We start from the raw sequence: 21,228 nt of genomic DNA, 5'->3' as shown, positions 1-21,228 counted from the left end.
AAGCCCGGAAGTTTTTTTTTTTTAAAAACTATTTGACAAAGGTAGTTTTACGCTTATTTCACTTCAAAATGAATTTCGAAGTTAGAGCAGGAGCCAGAGGGTAGGCACTTTAACGTAGGACAGGTTTCCTCGTGAATCAGCTGTTTGCAGTCATGTGACTCACGCCATTATGATTGTAACCTTATAAACTCAATTGATTACAGTCTTTAAGATCCTTCTTGCACTCAGTTCAGTTGCAGAAGAAAAAAGAACATTAGCAGAGGGTGGGAATCGAACCCACGCAATCGAAATGACTATTCCCTTGCCCTAACCCTAACCCATTAGGCCACGTTGCTGTGGCGATACATTCACTTAATTTTCTTTGTATCAAAAATCTTTGGAGAAGATCGGATCGAGAAGATCGGAATATCACGTGCTGAGTCACATGACTGACATCAGCTGATTCGCACGGAAAACTATCCTATGTTAAAGGGTCTACCGAGCCAGAGAATAGCCTATTTTCGGACCAGGACCGGAGCCGGAGTCAAAAGAAGTGACTTTTCTCATTCATCTCTGCTAGTGCTCGGCATGTGGTGAATGTAAAAGTTAATGAAGAAAGGTTAGAATTGGTCAGATGAACTTGATTATGTTTTAACAAGATGTTATGTTTGAGCCTTAGTAGAGAGCTTGGTTTGTACCAGATACATATAACACTCAGTAACGTTAACGGATTTAACATTAAACACACAAAAAAAACATGAACAAACTACTAAATCCAACGTTTTCGACACCACATAGTGTCCTCTTCAAAAATAATTATAAGCTACATCTAAAAGAAATAAAAAATGAATTTAAAAATTATACTTTAAAGATGTACAAGCGACACCTCTCAACAGCACCATCAACAACTGACACACGAATTCAATGCAGGATACACAAATTGGCGAGGGACAGATCACATGATATGCACAACACAAAATAGCCTAATAGTTTTATTGCAGCCTGATACTATGATTGCGCACAGATGTCCAATTCTGCAGTAAAATGTTGTGTGGTGTGCAATACGCCTAAGCAAACATCACACTTTTTGCCCAAGACAAAAGGGGCCCGAAGTGAGAGGAGGGCCCGGAATGACTCTTCGTACCCCTAGTGAAAATTTCTCTCAGAGGCCCTGGTGCTAGCAATACTGAAGAAAAGTGTGCGTTGACAAAGTAATGAAAAAAGACCTTGCCTAGCCTACAGGTTGCGATTTACGAATCAACTTCTGTATTTCTCTGGTGTTTTTTTCATTTACAGATCTTTATGATTTTTGAAAGGTACGCTCGTCTGTTTGGAACTCCATGTATTCTGACGGCTCTGCCTGAAATGTAGCCTCAAATATGTTTTATCTGTTTGAGGTACGTTTTTACACACAACGGTAGTCAAATAAAACCCAAAACCTTTATAGCAACTCAACATCTTTGAAGTTTGCACGCTTGATGATGCAGCAATGAAATAATGCTGAGCGATTTTTGTTTGAATACAAAATTTTGCTATGACCCGTATCAAAGCTTTTGGATAAACTGATCATTACGATATTTTGTTGTTGCTACCACTCTGCGAACATTTGTAAGTTAAACATAGTCTGATAACAATCTATTTGGACGTACAGCATCAAGGATTGTTCAAAACGACATTTTATTGGTCAAAATTTAAACATAATGCCAAGACAAAAATTTTGCGTCCCAACGAAATGTAGGTCGTCCTGAACAATAAGATCTTTCATGCAGCTTTCTATGCAAGTTTATAGCCAAACAAAATTGCTTCTTATTTGAAGTAAAATCAAGTTGAAAAGTTTGGCGACGAAACGAAATAAAATATTTATACGTTTTTTTCACCAGGCAATTTTTCACCAGACACCAAAGAAACACTGCAGCGTGTAGCCTAACGTTATTAATATTCCGAATGGTTTTCAAATTTGAGGAAATATGTGAGACGCTGTCAGTTCGGCAGAGTTTCTTTCAATAGCTTACCCAGAAAGCTCATGAAATATTCGGTAGCAATCAGCAATGGTTTAGCGATTGCGTAATCTATGCAGCACACATAAGATGCGTAAAAACAGGAAAAGAAAGCTGATGTACATATGATAAAAAAAATGGTATGGATTATGGATATATAGCCTAATACATGCAAAAAGATGTTAGTTATTGTTATTTGTCACTGTGTCAGCCTGCATTGTCGCTCACGGAAAGGCACAATAAGACCCTACTTTTCAAATGCTCGATTGGTATCCAGTCGCCAAATCAGCCTTTTTTACATTACTTCAACGTCTGAAAACATTAATTTATTAACAAAAACTAACATGCTGTCTGGTTAGCCGAAGTAATAAGTCATTCCTAAGGTCACAAAGACCTTTCATTCAAGAACAAAGGACGTTAATCAAATAGGGACGTCGGTTGTTTGATAGTCCATTGTAGGCTATAAAGGAATACTAGATAAAGCTGTTCCCCTCCCCATGGCATAAATGTTGGTTCCTTTTTACGTTGTTCCGGGATACCGCATTTTAAACAATAACTATTTTCAATAAACTGTCGGTACATTCTCCATAATACGCTAATACTGTGTTAGATTTTGTAACAGAAGAGACATCGTAACCTACAGAAAACAGGCATATCTCAGCAACAATATGATATTTAGCATTGTAACACAAAAATAAAACAAAGCGAACGTTTTCGACAAGACATAAAGTTCTTTTCAAGCCTTTAAGAAAAAATATACATTGCATCAGAAAACACTAGAGAAACACAGTAGCTATAACATCAAAAATATTGTTCAATCTATACATTGAAAGACTACCTATCCTGCTTACATACAAAATGACTGCGCAGCACAACGGATCAAGTAGAGAATTAAGTTCAGAGAAGAAGTATTCAGGCAGATTGCGCAAGATGTACTAAAGCACAAAACGAGATAATTGCATAAAACAAAAGCAACAATGGGTGAAACACACACGTGACAATTTAATCAAAGACTGTTAAGAGGAGGCTCCTCCGGCAAACAATTGCTTGTTAAGCCTTGGGTTGTAAGATTTCCTCGTGAAGATTTATGTCGAACTCGGGCATTTATTTTTGTGTTACAATGTTAAATGTTGCTGAGCTATGTCTGTTTATGGTTGAAAAAATAACTTCTCTACCCAAGTAAAGTATACAAAAAGTTTCAAGCCGAATAACTGAAAAAAATCAGTGGTGACATAATTGCCGAGCGTTAACATACTTATGTAAAAAGAGGATTTTACGTATGTCACTGCAACTTGCCATTCACTTGCATTACAGAACTCATTAATACCTTTACAAACTAGTAAATCAATCTTGTCAAACGTATAATACTGAATAGATAAGCATTCCGGTTGTGTGCCTGCCCCAGACCCGATGAGGTTGGTTTAATATCCACTCAATGCAAACGGCTGTTTTTTGACAAAATGCGTGATGAGTTGTATGAAGGTGGACCCTGAATTGATTTTCCTTCTTTCCACTTCATTCCAAATTGCTAACTATAACGACTTTGCATAAGCCTCAAGACGATAAAAGACAACTTGTCACATCACTTATGTAAGCAGCTATGTCACCAGAAGACAGCAACATGAAATCTTTATGGCCGAACAAAGAGTTGAATAAAAGAAGTTTCCAATAAATAATTCTGATTCAGCATACAGCAATCGAGTGTGGATTGTAGACGAAATTCAAAGCGGAAAACAACTATGTCCGCTTTATTTGTTGGTTAACGCAGAGGTTCTCAAACTGTGCGACGCAACGCCCTGGTGTCTTGCGGTAATAAAATGCTTGCAGAAATTATTATCCCCTGACTTGCATTAGAACTCGTTATTACGAAATTGTGGCAATTGATTATATTATGGTTCAACAATCACATTACGCAATTATAATTCACTTCGCCGCGAAACAAATGAAGACTGAAGACACAAACAAATACCGTAACAATTACTTCAACTGTTATTGTTGGGTGCATTGCAAGTTCAGCGAGATTTTGCACAAAACAAGTTTGAGAACCTCTGGTTTAACTCGTTTAGTGCAAACAGGAAACAGCTGATTTGAGCGCAGTATGCAGGAAATGTGTAATATGAGTAGCTTTCTGCGTTGAGCAAACGTTTGGTCTTTATTGCTAGTCAGCTTCTCTATGCTGGTGTCTCAATAATCAGTTCCGCTGTTATTGTGATGTCATCATCAACGAATTGAAAGGTATCCTTTCTGTTGTTGTTTGTTCTGAAACGCATCGTTAAATTTCATATCTTGATGAAAGTTTGAAGTAAATGTTATTTAATTGAAAGTCAATGGCTGATTTGGAAAATTATTTTCATTTTTTACTGAAAAAATTTTAGTTTTATTATTTAAGATAAAAAAAAGTATGGCTTTCATAGCTATGAATGAGTTGCTTGGTAACTTACACCTCGAGGTTGAGTTTTTTATCGCCGTTGTAAACTTCATTTGCTTCTTTGAGTGTTGTGAGCATGCACATATTCTTTGTTTCTGGACACCTCCAAGCCATGATGGAAGTCGCTAAAGATATTGTTCCCAAAATCACCTGAAAATGCGTATTGCAGATGCCTTAAAATAATGTTGTATTATACAAATCTTTTGTTGCTAATGCGTCATCAAAAAGATACCAACTGCGTTGCACAGCGCAACCATTATTATTATTAGTTTTTTCTTTGAGTTTATGTTATAACAATGATGTTATATTATAGTTTACTTGGAGAATTCCGCATTTTTGTCGAATTTTAACACAAAATATTTTTTTTTAATTTAAAAAGACTTAATTTGTTGTGCTGGCATGAGAAGTATTTACCGGAAGGGCCCACGAAACGACGTGTTGCAGCTCAATAAGGAATGGCGCAACGATACTTGCTGTTCTTCCACCGACGGTTGATATTCCCAAAGCTGTATTCCTTTGAAAAGAAATATTAGATTTAAAAAGCTTTATTTTGAAGGAAGTCCATATTTTGAATTTTGAAGTCCATATTTTGACGTCATAACATATTCTAATAATATTATTATAATATATTCTGAAAAGTTTTAAATAAATCAAGCAAGTCAATAAATAAATTTAGTTTCAACTTTTTGCATAATGGAAATAAAACTTTACCCGTGGTTTTGTTTTACCTTATTTCAGTAGGAAAAAGTTCAGCTGTGTACAGAAATAAGAGATTGAAAGTAGCACTGATGGTGAACTTTGCAACGAGAAGAATGCAAACTTCAATAATCCCAACAGCTGGAATTAAAAACAAGTTGTCAGACAAAATTTAAATTCTGATGTTCAGCAAGCAGAAGCGCCATTTTTACATAACTTCAAAGAATGGCAACGAAAGAGTAACGTAAAAAGAACACTTTGGTCCTTAGCGTGGTTGCAATTTCTTCAGCTTTGTGTGTTGTTGATCAAATGCCTCGTGCGCCAGTTTGAGGTTAAAGTTTGCAGCTTAACAACAGCACTTGGCTTCACGCTCTCAATTGAACAGATTTTGTTGGAAAAACGGGTAATTTATTTTCAAAATTATATCCAAAATATTTACGTTAAGGCTAAGCAAGCAATTCAAAAGGTCACATAAGTCAAGGATCGGTCAACTGAGTTTGTGGTCATCTAACCTATTGAACGTCCAAATATAATTTTCAAAAGTTCGGCAAGCAAAATATTGAATCCCGCAATAAGAAGTGATGCCACGATGGTCTTTCGACGTCCAAATTTATTAATGACCGGAACTACTAAAAGGCAAGCTATGGCTTCCACCAAACCACTTAATGCGTTGTTAAGAAAAGGGTCTCCTGACCAATGACCGACATTGAAAGAAAGACAGAAGAATATCAAGCTACAAAAGAAAAGGTTTCGTAATTAATACTTATTTCATGCATAAGTAAAAATTTTCATCACAAAACTTACTTTAAAATTAATCTTATTTGACTCAAAAAACTTGCTTCAATACAAATAAACTGAAATTTGTACAACGAGTGTGTTTTATGAGTGGTAAAGGAATCTAAATTATAAGCTACCCCACTTCGCCATAAAATCTCTTTTTTTAGCAGAAAAGTTTATCTATGAACCACAAACCGTGGAGTCTTTAACAATAAACACAATCGATTATGCTTGAAAAATTAAAGTAAATAAATAATTAAATACTTTTTATTTTCTAATGTGAGCCAACCGTGTTTTGTGCTGGACTCAGAACTAATTCAAGCTGAACTAAACAAAGGGTCAAAGAAGTTCGGCAATCGGTACCATTACTAATCCTGCTACTTGTTTGTTTGTTTATTTATTATCTTTATCCTGCATTGCGGGAAAGCGGACTTGAGCGCTATGCATCGGTGTACGCCTTCCGACGTACACCTGACCCACGCTGCAGCCGACGGCAATGTCTGTTTCCTGTTGTCTACTTTACTTATGACTTAAATTTGGTACTACCCATTACTCGAAATCGATCACTGGGTAGAGGCAGTTATCGTAAAGTTTCTTGCCCAGAGAAACAACAGCAAGTGCGGGTGGCTGGAGTCGAACATGCAGGCTCTCGACTGCGAGCCCAACGCGCTAACCACTCGGCCACTTATTTTAAAATTTTTTTTTTAACTTTTCAAATCTTTTATAAACAAACCAAACATAGACAAATAAATCCTAACAACAACACGGCATTTAACATAATATAATAACATGAAAATAAACTAATATGACAAACGTTTTCGGCCATACTCATGTTAGCCCTTATCAAGTAACCAACTGACTGATGTTCTATGGTACAAGAAAATCACCTCTTTGGCAAAATCGAATTATAAAACCCTAACATACGTGCTCACGGAAACTATATCTACAAAATTGGCATAGAAATAGTGCAAACCATTAAAAATTTTGTTAAGTAGCCTACTAAGATATACAAACCAATGTAGGCCTACAAAGATGTGACTTATGTATAAAAACCCTTTTGAGCTGTGTTTCTTACACGTCTAGAAATTGAACTACAGTGCAGCAAATTTAAGAACAACTATGACAATCACAAACATAGGTTTTTACTTTAAAATAAAAGTTAATTGAAATAAACAAAGGTGAAAACTTACCCGGACACGAAAAATAATACAGTGCTCATGATTAATAAAAGTAGTATCTTTGGGTACTTTAGTATTTTTGTTGGAGAGCATCGTTTTTGCCACTTGAAAAAAATCGAATAGAAATTTATTTATCAAACATTCAATGATGCTGAAAAAGTCTACGCTCTAAAACCAAAAATCAATTTAGAAGCTTTGCCGAAACCATATGGCTCAAAAATAAACGTGCAAAAACACAAAGTTTATATTATATGCATACATGTCATTGTCATATCAATTCAAGTAAGTGCTAATGGTTGATAAGGTGTCATAATAATTAATGTCGGTTGCGTAGCAGAGAAACATTGGTGGTATGACACAAGGAGCTTAGGTTCGACACCTACCAAAAGCACACGACGTGGCAAAACAAATATTTAATGGCATGCGTGAAGGTGGATACGAGCATTAGCTTTTTTGCTTTCCAGTAGTAGCAATCCAGAAGTTACTGCGGTTCAGAAATTACCAGAATTTCGAATTACTTTTATTAATTTTAATGAAAAAGTACCATTTTTTAATTACAGCAAAGGGCCAGATTGACAGGTAGCCACTTTTACATGAAAAAATTCTGCCACAATAACTGAAACCTCGAACTAATCAACCAATTAAAAGTTACGTTTTTCGTGACGTAACAAAGTACGAAAGTAGATTATTCAAAATAAATTAAGTGAATGTTTCGCCGTCGACAGCGTGGCTTAGCGGGTTAGAGGAAGAAAAAAAAAATAGGGAAGTAGTCGTTTTGGTAACGTGGGTTCGATTCCCAGCCTTGCCATAACTTGCTTTTTTGTGTAATTACCAAACAAAGTTCAAAGCCAGGATCAACTCTCTGGCTAAATGCAAGAAGTAGAAGGGTCACAATGACGTAGACACTTTCACGTCACAGACAACGTAGCTTCTGATTAGTTTGAGGTTTCAGTGGCTGTAGCAGAATTTATTCATGTTCAGGTGGCTACCAAATTACGCTCATTTAACAATAAAGTGTAAACGATCACATGAAAGAACCCCATGTTGTTCAGCGCAAGTAGCAGAGTTGCCCAATGTTCAAGTCAACCATCACTTGACTGGAGATTATTATCAAACTGGGCTTGCAAACCTTCACCTCCTCAGATTTATTTTATGTTTATTATTGTTGAATATTTATAATTATAATTGTTCAGTTTACGTTTTACAAACTAATTACATCTGAAAATTGAGAAGTAAATTACTTGGCTACGCAAGTAATTTTTAAACCACGGTAACTTCTGGACTGTTATACAGTTAAACAATAAACAGTAAAAAAGTCGTATTTGTTGAAGCTTTAACATAATCATATTCACCTCTGCATACTTATTGCTTACGCTTGCAGTTTTCCAGATGTTTTCATCGAGTTGCCGTCCATTTCGTTGAGCAATTATTCGGCAATTTTTCTTCGCTTTTTCAACCTTGCCATGAGCAAAAAGCAACCTTCAAATTAAGCTAATGTTACATGTTTCGCCAGTGTCCGAAAAACCAGGTCAATTATATCTTCCGGCTCTAGTGTTTGTTTAAGTTCGACTCCAAGTCAGGCAATTCCAAGCACTTTAAAAACTGCACAGACTGTGTTTTTTTAGTTTTAACGTCTGCAGACGTTGAATCAATGCTAAAAATGGCGAGAAAAAAACTTAGCTGTTGTTGAGCTAAAATAAATAAACCATGATATTATTACGACAAATGTTTGACTGATTTAGTACAAAACAAATTTTTCAGTTAAATTCTGTCACTGCTGATTTTTAAAGAGACAAGTGGTAACAAAAAATAGCGCCATTATAAAAAGACATAAATACCTGAGAAGTTTCTATCAACTATTACAATACTTTGTACTACAAAGTGCTGGAACAGGCCTTTTAATAAACATCCTTCATCATACCTGGGTGATTCTGGCACAAAAGGAGCAATCAGCAGAAATGGAATGTAAATGAGACCAAGGACCAATTGCAATGTTCTCCAGTGACGAAATAAATAGGCAAAAAATGACAAGCACATGTACCCGATTCCAGACACAATTCCGACTAGTAAGCCAATCCACGGCCTGTATTTTCTTCCCACAATCTCAACAGCTATAAAAACATTGATGAATAAATTGATTGCATCACAGATACATATAATTATAAAGTACATACTGTATTTTGTTGAAATAACGTAAAGTTTGCAGCAAAGCTACATAGGCTACCTACCAAAGTACTTTTTTTTATCTTATACTTTGCACAGGCCACCTATTGATTTGTTGCCAACTTGCCATGCAAACTCGCGTATCAAATGTAAAACGTTGGCGTTGCTAAAATTACTAAACATAGAACCACGAATAAATTAGCTTTGGATACAGTGATAGTTCAAACAACTAACTGTCTTTGAATATATAATTTGACCCAAATACTTCTTGAGGCTAAGTTTCATGCAGAAATTTTAGTAAAACATCTGGTTCAAGGAGCTAACTAAACACGGAAGAATTTTTTTGTCTTCGTTGTGTTCTTTTAAACAAAAAGCAATTAAATAATTGATAAAAAACATTTACACTAAAGAAGCATTCAAGAATTTCTTATTAGCTTGTCAGTGTCAAGCAATAAACTCCAAACGACCTACTGTAAGTTGCCATAGAAATTTGTATAGCAACTGCAGCTGCTCCAATCAAGCATCTTAGAATTACAAAGATAGTAAAATTGGGGCTGAAGGAACAGGCCACACCAAGAGCAACATTCAGTGCAGTTCCACATATCATTGTAGGTATCCTCCCGTATCTGAATGAAAATTTCGGTTAGATTAATTGCAAAACCATTCAATCCTAAGTGCAGAAGCGAGAAGAGAGTCGTGGAGGTAGTTTTCAGTCTAAAGTTCGAGATCGTTTTTAAGGTCATAGATTATTTTAGGTTTTCGAATCTTTTCAAGAGTTTCGAGAATGAAAAATACCCTTTTTCTTTGAATTCTATGTGTCCAAGTTTTGAATCTCCTAAACCCAAGTTTTAGATGTTCTATGCCCATACTTTCTATTTCTTATGTCCATGTTTTGGATTCCACATGCACATATTTTGAATCTCCCATAATCAGTTTTTTGTCTCTTATGTCCATTGTCCATGTCTTGGATTTCACATGCACATGTTTTGGACCTCATATGATCAGGTTTAGATGCTTTTATGCCCATTGCCCATGTGGGATGGCGCATCGGATGCGCTCTCTTTCAAATCATGCAATGCTGGTTCGAATCTCCATTTAATCTGGTTGTTGAAAAACATTGCTCACCTCTTACCCACTACCCAGTACCCAGGGTGACGATGACTTGGTATCATGAAAACAAGCATTGGATCTCTTATGCCTACACTTTTTATGACTCATGCACATGTTTTATGCACATGCAACATATTTTGGATCTTCGTTGGCCAGGTTTGGAAGTCCATGTTTTGGATGTCCATGTTTTGGATCTCTTATTCCATATTTTGGATCTTTTATGCCCATGTTGTAGATCTCCTATGCCTAAGTTTTGGATCTCTTATACCCATACTCTGTATCTCTTTTGCACATGCTTGGATCTCTTATGACCAAGTTTTAAATCTCCATTGAACATATTTTGGATTTTCTATGCTCAATTTTTGGATTTTTTATTTCCGTGGTTTTGGATTTGTTATGCCCATGTTTTGGATCTTTTATTTCTATGTTTTGAAGAACATATTCTACAATATACCAATATGAGCCATCTCGAGTTAGACACGACGACGATGAACGACGAAAAGGACTTCACGATTTTATGACGTTGACTGTGATTTGTTTTTGGTAAAGCTAATAGCACATGAGAAATCTCTTCAGCTTAAACTTTATGGCTTCGTCATGACTTATTCATTTCAAGGAGCAACCGCTGAGGTTGCCAGCTCAATGGCCGAGTGGTTTCGCCTTCGGCTCTAGTGCTGGTAAATCTGAAATCGATTTCAGGTTGGGTCAAACCGAAGACTTTAAGAATGATACTGATTGTGTTCTTTCTTTCATTACGCATTGAGAATAAGTCGAGTAATAATATGATGACATCGTAAACCTGATATAAAATTAAAAATGAGTGCTGTCGCTAAAACACCTAACAATTGTAGAGCGACAATAAATAAAACCATAACCTTGTCATTAACCGCTGAATTTTTGTGCGTGCTGCTGATTTCAGTTTGTGAAGATCTCTAATTTGTCTCTTCACATTTAATCTGATTGATTTCACTACGTTTATCAGAAACATTTTGCTGCAAGCCTGGGTCTACATTACATTGGTATATCAATACCTACAGAAACATTAATGAAATTCCAAAGCCAAATCACATTTCAAACATAAGCATATACTTTAACGTAGTATAAACCTAACAGTTTTCAAAGTAACCTTGCAGCTCACCGATCGGCAATGCTACCTCCAATTAAAGAGCCGAGAAGCATTCCCAAGCAAAACAAAGCGGTCGCAAGAGATCTCAGACCACTTCTGTCGCAAACCAAGTCCCACTGTAACGAAAGGCAAAAAATATTTATTGTATTTGCTTGGAAGATCAGGTGGCCATCCACCAGATTAGTGGACTAGGGGTTTTGTCTTCGGCTCTAAAAGACCTTAGTAGCTATAGAGCGACAATAAATAAAACCATAGCATTGTATTATTAATTGAGATTAGTTACGATGAGAATTAGTATCATATTGTTGGCATTAAATGAAGCATTGTCTTTTTAATCAGGATTATGAAATTTAGTATGTTTCTGACCTTCCCAGTCTAACTGGCAAAAGAAAAAAGCAAAATAAATAAATTGAGGCGGATGATATTTTTTGGCAATAGTCTTAAACATGCCTTTTCCACTATAGGCTATTACAAGTGCCCGACAGCCAGGGCCTCTGAGAGAAGTCAGCACTGGTCGTGAAACAATACGAAAAATGGGCCCCAAAGTCATTTTTTAGCAAAAATACAACTAATTTGTATCTTGCGTTGCATGTTCGTGTTAAGCTGAAGTTAGCCTACTTTCTTCAGCATTAAAAAATCTTCGTTCAAAGAAAAAATCAACAAAATCACTGGATTACACTTGCAGCAAAAATGAAATTGTGGCCAACTATTTTGTCTGGAAAGCTTTGTAAATACACAATACAGGCAACGAAAATAGTTCAACCAAGCGTTTAATTCAGGGGGGTCCAAACTTTTCCCCAGGCGAGCCAGATTTGATAATACTGTACTCGTGGGCGCAGGTCAACAGCTAGTAAGACAGTGTTTGCGGGACAACAGCCTCTGACAATTTTGCTTTGAGTAAAGGAAAATGCATACATAGCAATATTGTATTATGTAATGTCGTTTTCATGTAACTAAGCAATCGCCTTGCAGATTTAGTTATATTGTTGTATACAAATCACAGGATATGATAGGTTCGGATCTCCTGCTTTATTCATCCGAACTTAAAACATCCAGAAACTTTGTAACATAGGCTACAGCTGCGTTAATGCAGAAGATGAAGCTGACCAGGGGCGTAGCCAGCTTAAAATTTGGGAAGGGGCAAATAAGTATTTTTGCGCATGTAAGTTGTTGTTTCATATGACGTCATAAGTCCAAGCAGTTTTCATTTAGTCGATCCATGAGGACGTTGTTGCATTGGTGGGCTGTGAGGTATCCCCATTGAAGCTTGGTTACTGGCTACTCCAATATGGTCTGTGGACTATTTTGGGCAGTTTTGTTGAGTTGTCATCCCCAACCCAGCAATGAGTCATCGAAAGCAAAGCACCCATTGGGGGGTATGGGAGAGCTCCCCACATTTAAAAAAAAAAAAAATCTTAAAATTGCGCGTTCTGAGACTGCTTTCAGCCTAAATCAACAGTAAAACTTTGCCAAAAGATGCTGTGTCAAAGTGTAAAATTTTTATTGAAAACGTTTCGGGGGGAGGGAGGAATTGATCAAGATTCATTGTTCAGAGCTCAAACAAAAAGAAGTAAATAGCAATAAACCCTTTACATTTGCGACAAAATTTCAAGAGCGATTGTTGAATTTTCTGGCAAGAAAATGAATGAATGCTCGACTGTATCATTCATTATTATCATTCTCTCCAGGCAATAGTTGATTTTGCAAATGAAGCAACAATGATTCTAATTTTCTCGCCTGGCTTTTGTCTGTGAGAAAATACTGTCTTGATTAATTTTCTAGAAAATGCAAGTTGAATTTGTATAATTTCTCTGTGTCTGCAGGCCAAAAATAACACATTATACAACAACAGGCGCGGGCCATACAAAAACGTCTCGCGGGCCAGACTTTGGACACCCCTGAATTAATTCAACCCTTTCCGGACTTTTTGCAATACAAAGTTACAGATGACAGCATCAAATGATAAAATTTTGCGACGTTTGAATTGATGCATAGCATGTATATTGTATACTTTGTATAGTTAGGCTTTTCAATCGGTTTTGAGTAATACTGGAGCGTAAACAATTCTTTACAAATTTTAATGTGCTAAAACCACGTTTTGCACATTATTGTTTAGGACCGTGAATCTTGTTTAGGACCGTGATCCACATAATGCAAAGAAATTACAAATTTAAAACTCATAGTTATAGGCTACTTTAGCATTAACTCAGGAGTAGGCCTAACGTCGTTAGAGCTTCCATTGCAAAAGGGTAATGTAAAGCATTGAGTTTGACTGCACCATACCTTGATTACCTTCTCGAAGTAATTTTTTTTTACAAAGATAATAGGACAGCTTTCTTTAGATTTTTCAGAATTTTCTCTCTGACTGGGCTATAACTCTAAAGATACCACAAGTTTACAGTCGACAAATTACTCCATAAATGATATGACATCTGAACCACGCTGTAGGCAACACTATGAGCTCCAACTAGATTTAAGCAACAGTATTCATAAACAAAAAATAAACAGGAAGGGTTTACTTTCTTTAATCGTGCTTGGACTGACACCTTTCCCTTTCCCAGATATGTTGGATACAACATCACATGCCTGTCCAAAGCAGATTTTGAAGAGGTTCAGTTATTAAGCAAAAAGAGTTCACGCTTAGCTAAAGAAGCACCAGTATTCAGGTTGAAACCAGCAATATAATCGAAACCGTTCAGTGATAGAAAAATCATTTCAGCTTTAGATTTTACGTCTTAAAGTTTTCCAACATGGACTACCTTAACACAACAATTATTTGTTCTTGATGCGAAGCATCTGAAGTGACATCTACAATGATTGAGAAATGCTTGGAACTACGCACTTCATTCAAGAATTTGTTTATTATTGAGTTAGTACATTTTTATTTTAGTAGTAAAAATGGGCCCCTCTCAAAAGTGAAAAAACAAAAAACTACTCGTTTTTCCTTTACAATATTTTGCCAAGGAGAAAATTCGCCGACTCCGCCCCTCTCTCGAAGCCCCTGCCTACAGCATGATCGCTTGCCCTCAAAAATGGGGATGACACTTTCAGGACAAATTGATAGGTTAGAAAGCATTTTAGATTACCTCTGTTGTGATGGTTTCAGTGAAAAGTGTCTTGTTGTAGTGGTAACCATTTGAACATTGGATGACCGTGCGGTTAAAAACTCTGCTTGTGTTTCCAAAGCTAGCTTCTGGCATGCATAGCGTAGCGTTGTTCCCACATGGAGTGATTGAGTCGTTGTATATTGAACACGAACTATAACCCTAAATAGGAACAAACAATCAATTTTGATTAATCGACAAACAACGTCAAACTCCTTTGGTAATACATCAAGGTTCTCATGGACCGCTGCTTCTGGACTTGGTTAACTTGCGGTCGACTTCATTTCAACCGACCAAGTTTACATGTAAAACATTGGCATCAAAACATCAAGATGTCTGATTGCATGCATTGCAGGTTTGCTTTGTTTAGTCAGCAACTGCCTAAGAAAGAGCATGCGATGTCAAAATTCAACCACGTCGATACTTCCGGACGTTTATTCCCATCCTGGAGAAGCTGTCGATTTTACATTGTTTCAACGTCTAGTGTTACCTTGAAACGATGTAAAGTTCAGTTCAATTGGCTGCGTTTTGGTCAAACAATTTTCCGGAAAAAATTGAGTTGTATCAATCATAAAATAACTTGGCAAACTTTTTGATGGTAGTCAGCAAATCACGAAGTAGACAATAAGAATTTAATAACTTATATATTCTGGCTGAACAAATCCTGTTGTTTGTCGGCAGCTGACTGTAGCAAGAATTGACAGTGATAGACATCGTGTTTTGCCCATGAGGCTGGGCTCGTCAGTATCGCACCACTAATTTGGCGGTCGAATACCTTGTGGCAATAATTAGTGGTGCGATACTGACAAGCCTAGCCTCATGGGCAAAACACGGTGTCTATCGCTGTCAATTCTTGCCACAATCGCCTGCCGACAAACATATTGTTGCTTGGATGGTGTAAACCTAAACGACTAGCGTGGAAGCTACACCGTTATGGTTAGCAAATCGCAACTCGCTGGTCGCTGTACTAGTGAGTGCTCAGCCTTGTGCTGATAGCCTGGAAGAACGTTCCTTTCTTTACTAATCCTGTTGGTTACATCTTACTAAACCCGGTCATTTTTCATTAATTGAACACTTTGAGACGTTGCAAATGTAAAAAGAAATGACTTTACTAACAAGGTTAAAGTTGTCATAAGCCTCATGGGATTTCCACCCCGGCTGAAATGTCTGCTCCCTTGATAACGCTTTGCTGTGATCTACAGGTACAGATTTTCTCAATCGCTGGAGGTATAGCAAGGTTATAGTTGGCTTAGGCTGAATCCATTCCAACAAAAGTTAAACACGGTCAGTAAACACTGCTAACAATGTCGATTTTTTTTATGGAATCTTGCAAAGTTTGATCTTCAAATGGTCAAGAAAGTGGTAAAATTTCATAAAAAAAATAAGAGATACTGTTTGTTCGTTTGATGCATGTTTAATTTTCTAGGCTATATATAGGTTATCCCGCATGTGGATGTCACACTATGTTTAAGGTGCTACGCCTAGGGGTTGAACATTCATCACATTTTACTGTATTTTGTTGCAATTGGCTACAAGCTCATTTTTTTCGTATTTTTTGTTGGGGTACTTTAAATAGCAACAACAACAGTGCAATTTCAAAGCCTACTATTTGCAACTTTCCAAACACAGTAGACTACATTGCGAAATAACAGTTGAAATAGCTTTTAATCCAAACAGATGGGATTTCATGTCTTGCCCTGGTAGGCCAACATCTGTATAAGTAAATAAGATATTTAAAGATGTAAAGATGTACCTCATTTTCATTGATCCACGGAACCAGGTGTTTTTGAACTTCATCTTCAGTCACTGTACTGTTCGTCAGAAGCAAATCTATTTCAGGAAGTGCGCATCTTGTTGGCTCTTTGTAACCTTGCAAGGAAATACTATAAAGTTTGTTTTGGTCAAAAACCGAACTGCAACCTCGTTTGCAACTGAATGATTGATCCAACTGTACCTTTTAAAAATTGTTTCTGTTGCAACTTTTGTAGATAGGGGTTTAAAATTGTTTAAATTTAAAAATGAAAAAATTTGTTTTGAACGTCTCTACGAAGTGATTTGTACGAGTTACTATGGTGCATTGGTGCTGTGTTACTTTTAAAAAAATACAAAGATTTTTGTATTGCTTTCACCTTAGGCTGTATTCAGACGCGTTGACAAACTAGAGCGATAAGGAACATACAAAAATGTAATGAGACAAAGGAGTAGGTTAAATTAAGCAACACTTAGACCAAATGGGCGAGGCTGTCAATGATATGAAACTTTATCAATAAATAAAAGACTAAGCTGGACCTACGAAGTGTAAAGTCCAGCTCATCAACTCATGACAATTAGCCTCTTGCGACGTTACAAGGTTTATTGTTTGTCAGCAGATTTCAACACTCTTCGCCTATGTGCATTGGCGAAATATCGTTCTTGTTGAAATAAGATTAAAAACTCTATCGCGAGGATTGAAAGTCAATTACAGAGGCCAACACTTCTTGGATTTATTATTATCAATGCGATACGAGAGCATTGTGAAGTTAATGTAACTTAGAAGAACAACATAATGTTTTGTAATCCGTTTCTAGCTACTATACCGTGGTACATTTTAAATGAAGCGTAAATGGAACATAATGGTATTGTTTGCTTAATTTGTCGTCGTTGCATGCCTAACAGACGATGCAGTCTTTGATGAACTAGTTACATGTAGATGCTGAGCTCGTAAGTCGTGCGAGCGTTCCTGGTGCCTTATTGAAAATTTATCTTGTTGAAAATTGAATGAAACGTTATTCGCTGTCAGTCACGGGTTCGCTTCCCAAGAAAGCAACCGCGTAGACAAGGTTTTCAAGTCCTTCTTTCTGATGGTATGTCCTAGAAGCAGTCTTTGAAATATTGTATTCATAACTTCCATGTCTTGTTACTCAATGCTCTCGGTTGAACACTTTTACATTTGTGATATAGTCTGCGCATGAAAGCGTGGGCTTCGATGTTAGGCCAAGTATCCGCAGTGAAGGTCTTTCAGCCAGACAAAATGGGCCTGTGCAAATATCAAATGCACTTGCTTTCCGTATAGGAAATTTTTCAGGTCGCAGAATCATACCACTTGCAATCTTTTCTAACACTAGCGAAAATAATGACCACTGTTCAAGTGCTAACATACAAGTACAATTACGTCACACAGAAGGACAACGTGACTGGCATTGTTTTCATATGCAATGTATGGCTAGGACTGGGCAGTGTAAACAAGGATCTTCAGAATCACTGAGGAGTGCTTTAGTTCCCTTTAAAAGTCATTGAAGTGCTTTCTTTGTATGTTGTCCCAATCCATATAGTGAGTAAAACAAAAGGTTTGCATCGATTGGCACTCACCATCATATTTGCGCAAAAGCTTACAACGTTCAATATATGATATTAACACGCAACCTGGGAGACCTTACGATTCACGGTACAACAACGATGTATGTTGTTCACTGTTTCTGTCTAACATGCTTTTGAAATGAAATTCTACTTGATGCTGATGTTATTAAGTCTTGATTTGATCCAGGTCTGGTGACAATGAAGCCACGGGCCACAACTCAGCAATGAAAGATACTGAAGGATGCCTTTAAACGTCTGATTCAAAAGATACGTATTTCCTGTTGCAGCAAACAAGGTACCACGGCTAAAACCATAACAGAATAGGCGCAACTCTCAGTTGACCCTCCGAGTGCACATGCCAAATTTTGCGAATAAGTTCAATCCTTCTTTTGCTTTGCGCCCAAAGGATGAACAGTGTTTTTTAATATCAGCTCAAAGTGCTCACGTCACAAATATCTACTTTAATGAATGTAAGAAAGCACACAATAACACTACCATGATTTAAAATGGCTGGTTACAAGCTAGATCATTTTAACAACAATTACAACCACGTTGCAGTCAAACCATAAAGTCAAAACCGAGACCTATGCACTCTTACGTTTAAACGAATGGAGAATCTATATAATCATAACTACGACCCTAATATCGCGTTGTAAGATTATGTGTTCACTCAGCCACCAAATCCGATCTTTTTTATTGATTCAATGTCTACTGGCGTTATATCATTGAAACTTACTGATCCACTGACTGTGTTAGTGCAACATTAGTGTGCCACAAGATGGTGAAAATGACGCTAAACAATGGCAACACTTTTCTTTTTTTGACGAATAACAGATGAATGAATTACATTTTATAGCACAAATGCACAAACAAGACTAATAGGTGACGACATCAACATTTTGAAACAAGTTCTGTATCTTGTGTGTGACTTTTAGTATTTATTAAATCATTTACCATAGCGCCTCAGGCCGCTGAAGAGAACTTTCATCAATTTATTGCGCTTAACACAATGCTGTATCCCAGCTGGAATGATGTGGCATTTTTACATTGATTTAACGTCTGCAATTGTTGAATCAGTGCAAAAGTGACGGATTTTTCTCACCGGAAAGCCTTCTTGGCTACACAGAAGTTCTTCTACAACGCTTGGTTGCTAAGTTGTTATTCCATGTATTTACTGTAGATGCATGCCAGTCTTGAATACGAGTCGTATTTTTCCAGGTCACAAAATCCGTCATTTTACATTGAATTCAACGTCTGCAGACGTTAAATTCAATGTAGAAAGAAAAGAAAAGATTTTGTTGGCCTGCTTATATATAATCTCACAGTACACCGCATGTGCAAATAAAAACATTGCTCATCTTTTTAAAATTTACCTTGAAGAAGCCAACAATGCAAAGATAGTAACCTCTTCCTTGCAATAGAAATGGTAAAAAATAACGCTGCAAATGTGCTGGTATATCGTATCTTGTTATTGGTGCATATTTTTGTCCCATGTACGTTTATAAGCTTGCTTATTATTATTACATTTTTTGAAAGCTCATATGAGTTTTAATCAGCCTCCTATAAAGGCATGTTGTTTATTTTGATCGTTTTTCGATGGACGAGTCCATTCTGTTCTGTCGGTATTGTAATGGCGTTTTAAACGTTTCGGAAGTACTCGCCACGCGTTTGTGATGCATAGTTGAAAGATGGCACTTCATTCAAGGTTTGCCCAAACGCTTACACTCTTCAAAAAGCATGCTTAGAAAAGTAGCAAAATATTTGAATGAAACGTTTTTTTGGCCCTTGCGACTACCAAGGTTAGTACAATGGATTCCGTTTCAGAAAAGAGTTGAAACACTTACTTTCTAAAATAAAATCGAAAATACTTACCTAGAAAGATGACCGCCGCAATATTACAAGCAAAAGGGATCATGGACCATCCGCAGGCAATAACCAGAAATAACTGGTACTTTCCAAACAGCCCAATCTCACTTAGAATCACGTCAAAATCCACCATTGCTTCGTAGTTGCACAACTGCCAAGATCTGTTACTAGTTTGACGATTGAACAATCTCTTGTGGAAACGGATTAAATCTAACTTTTGACCTATCAAAGGCTTAAGTTAGCCTACTTTTAGTGCAAAGTGGTGACTGATTTAATTTGCTAAACACAAAGCGTATGGATAATTTGAGTAACTCATGTGATCTCATCATTATCCTCTGCATACAATTGTTGTGTGGTCTTGAAATGAGTGAGGGAGAGCATTTTGATGACCGGTTATGTCGTAAAAAACAATGTGATAAAGTCGGAGTGGAAAAATGTCGCAAAAATTAAATTTTAAACTACTGCACTTTGAAATCGTTTTTTACGATTATAAGCTTGAGAGTTAAATTATTAAACGAACTTTCAAACTCAAGCTGGTCTACATAAAATCCACAAAGTGTAGAAGCCCAAGTTGGGGCTATTTAAAAAAAATTGAGTTCAAGCTAAAACCAAAACGTCTGTCTGGTCTTACAATTCTGATAGAATACCTCTCAAGCCCATTAAGCCTCTGAAGCCCATTAAGTCAGCTGGCTTAAACAGTTTCGATAATTGCCGCAATAGGAAATCATAAATGCTCGCTCTTACAGCGCTGTATAGAAACACACATTTTTATTATCATCATTATTATAACATAATGTTTAAACTACTCTGCAAAAAAAAACCTAGATCTGCAAAAAAAAACTCATAAACATGATATGGTTGAAACACATTCGTCCCACCAATTTTATACCTTGGTTTACTTCAGCTAAGCCTTCAGATAGGCTACTATATATTTAAATACATAAATTGAGAACCCGTAGTCAACACGCTGAGCACAGAACTAAACTTATTGACTTGTGAATTCCCCCACGAGGAATGTTCTTACGTTCGCTTTGCGTAGTCGTCACACCCTTTTAAGTAAAACTAACCCATTTGTTGATGTTTTTCTCACTGACACTTTCAAGAACAGCGAAACAAACACAGGAAAGCAAGTTGCCCATAACAGGGTAAAAGCAAAAATTGAACCCTTGCTGTTTACACTTTGCGTTAAAAACATAGTGTTTGCATCAAAATTGTGATCAGGTCTATTTTAGTTGCAGTTCTCCGTTCTAGCTCAAACCTTTACTTACCCAACCCATTCAAGCTTCATATTTTTAGAAAGTAATTTGCATAGTTTTGAAATTACTGTGTTTATCTTATGCTGGTTAGAAAAGCTCACGTCATCGCAACGCACTACCTCCACTACCTGCCAGGAAACAGCTTGACAAGTTTTTATTCGGCTGTCATTATTCGCGTGTCCTGGTTTGTTGTATTATTCATGGAACGATTT

At 36.7% G+C, this 21,228-nt stretch overlaps 1 protein-coding gene across 1 annotated transcript; it reads right to left on the bottom strand.

Annotated features, from left to right (window-relative positions):
• Positions 1 to 1,643: 1,643 nt before the first annotated feature.
• LOC145779502 (solute carrier family 22 member 16-like) lies at positions 1,644 to 20,014 on the bottom strand. The gene is made up of 13 exons (XM_082591105.1): positions 19,767 to 20,014; positions 16,312 to 16,427; positions 14,541 to 14,720; positions 11,467 to 11,570; positions 9,690 to 9,844; positions 8,977 to 9,166; positions 8,408 to 8,534; positions 7,068 to 7,159; positions 5,613 to 5,833; positions 5,133 to 5,241; positions 4,819 to 4,918; positions 4,418 to 4,554; positions 1,644 to 4,235 (listed from the first exon to the last, which is right to left on the bottom strand). The coding sequence occupies exons 1-13, from the start codon at positions 19,891 to 19,893 to the stop codon at positions 4,148 to 4,150; spliced, it is 1,746 nt and encodes a 581-aa protein (XP_082447231.1). The 5' UTR covers positions 19,894 to 20,014; the 3' UTR covers positions 1,644 to 4,147.
• Between the last annotated feature and the right edge of the window lie 1,214 nt (positions 20,015 to 21,228).

This window comes from Aplidium turbinatum, chromosome 11, assembly GCF_918807975.1.
Source record: "Aplidium turbinatum chromosome 11, kaAplTurb1.1, whole genome shotgun sequence".
Classification (NCBI taxonomy): domain Eukaryota; kingdom Metazoa; phylum Chordata; class Ascidiacea; order Aplousobranchia; family Polyclinidae; genus Aplidium; species Aplidium turbinatum.
The sequence above is the reverse complement of the archived record's forward strand: the minus strand, read 5'-3'. Positions and strand labels throughout refer to the sequence as shown.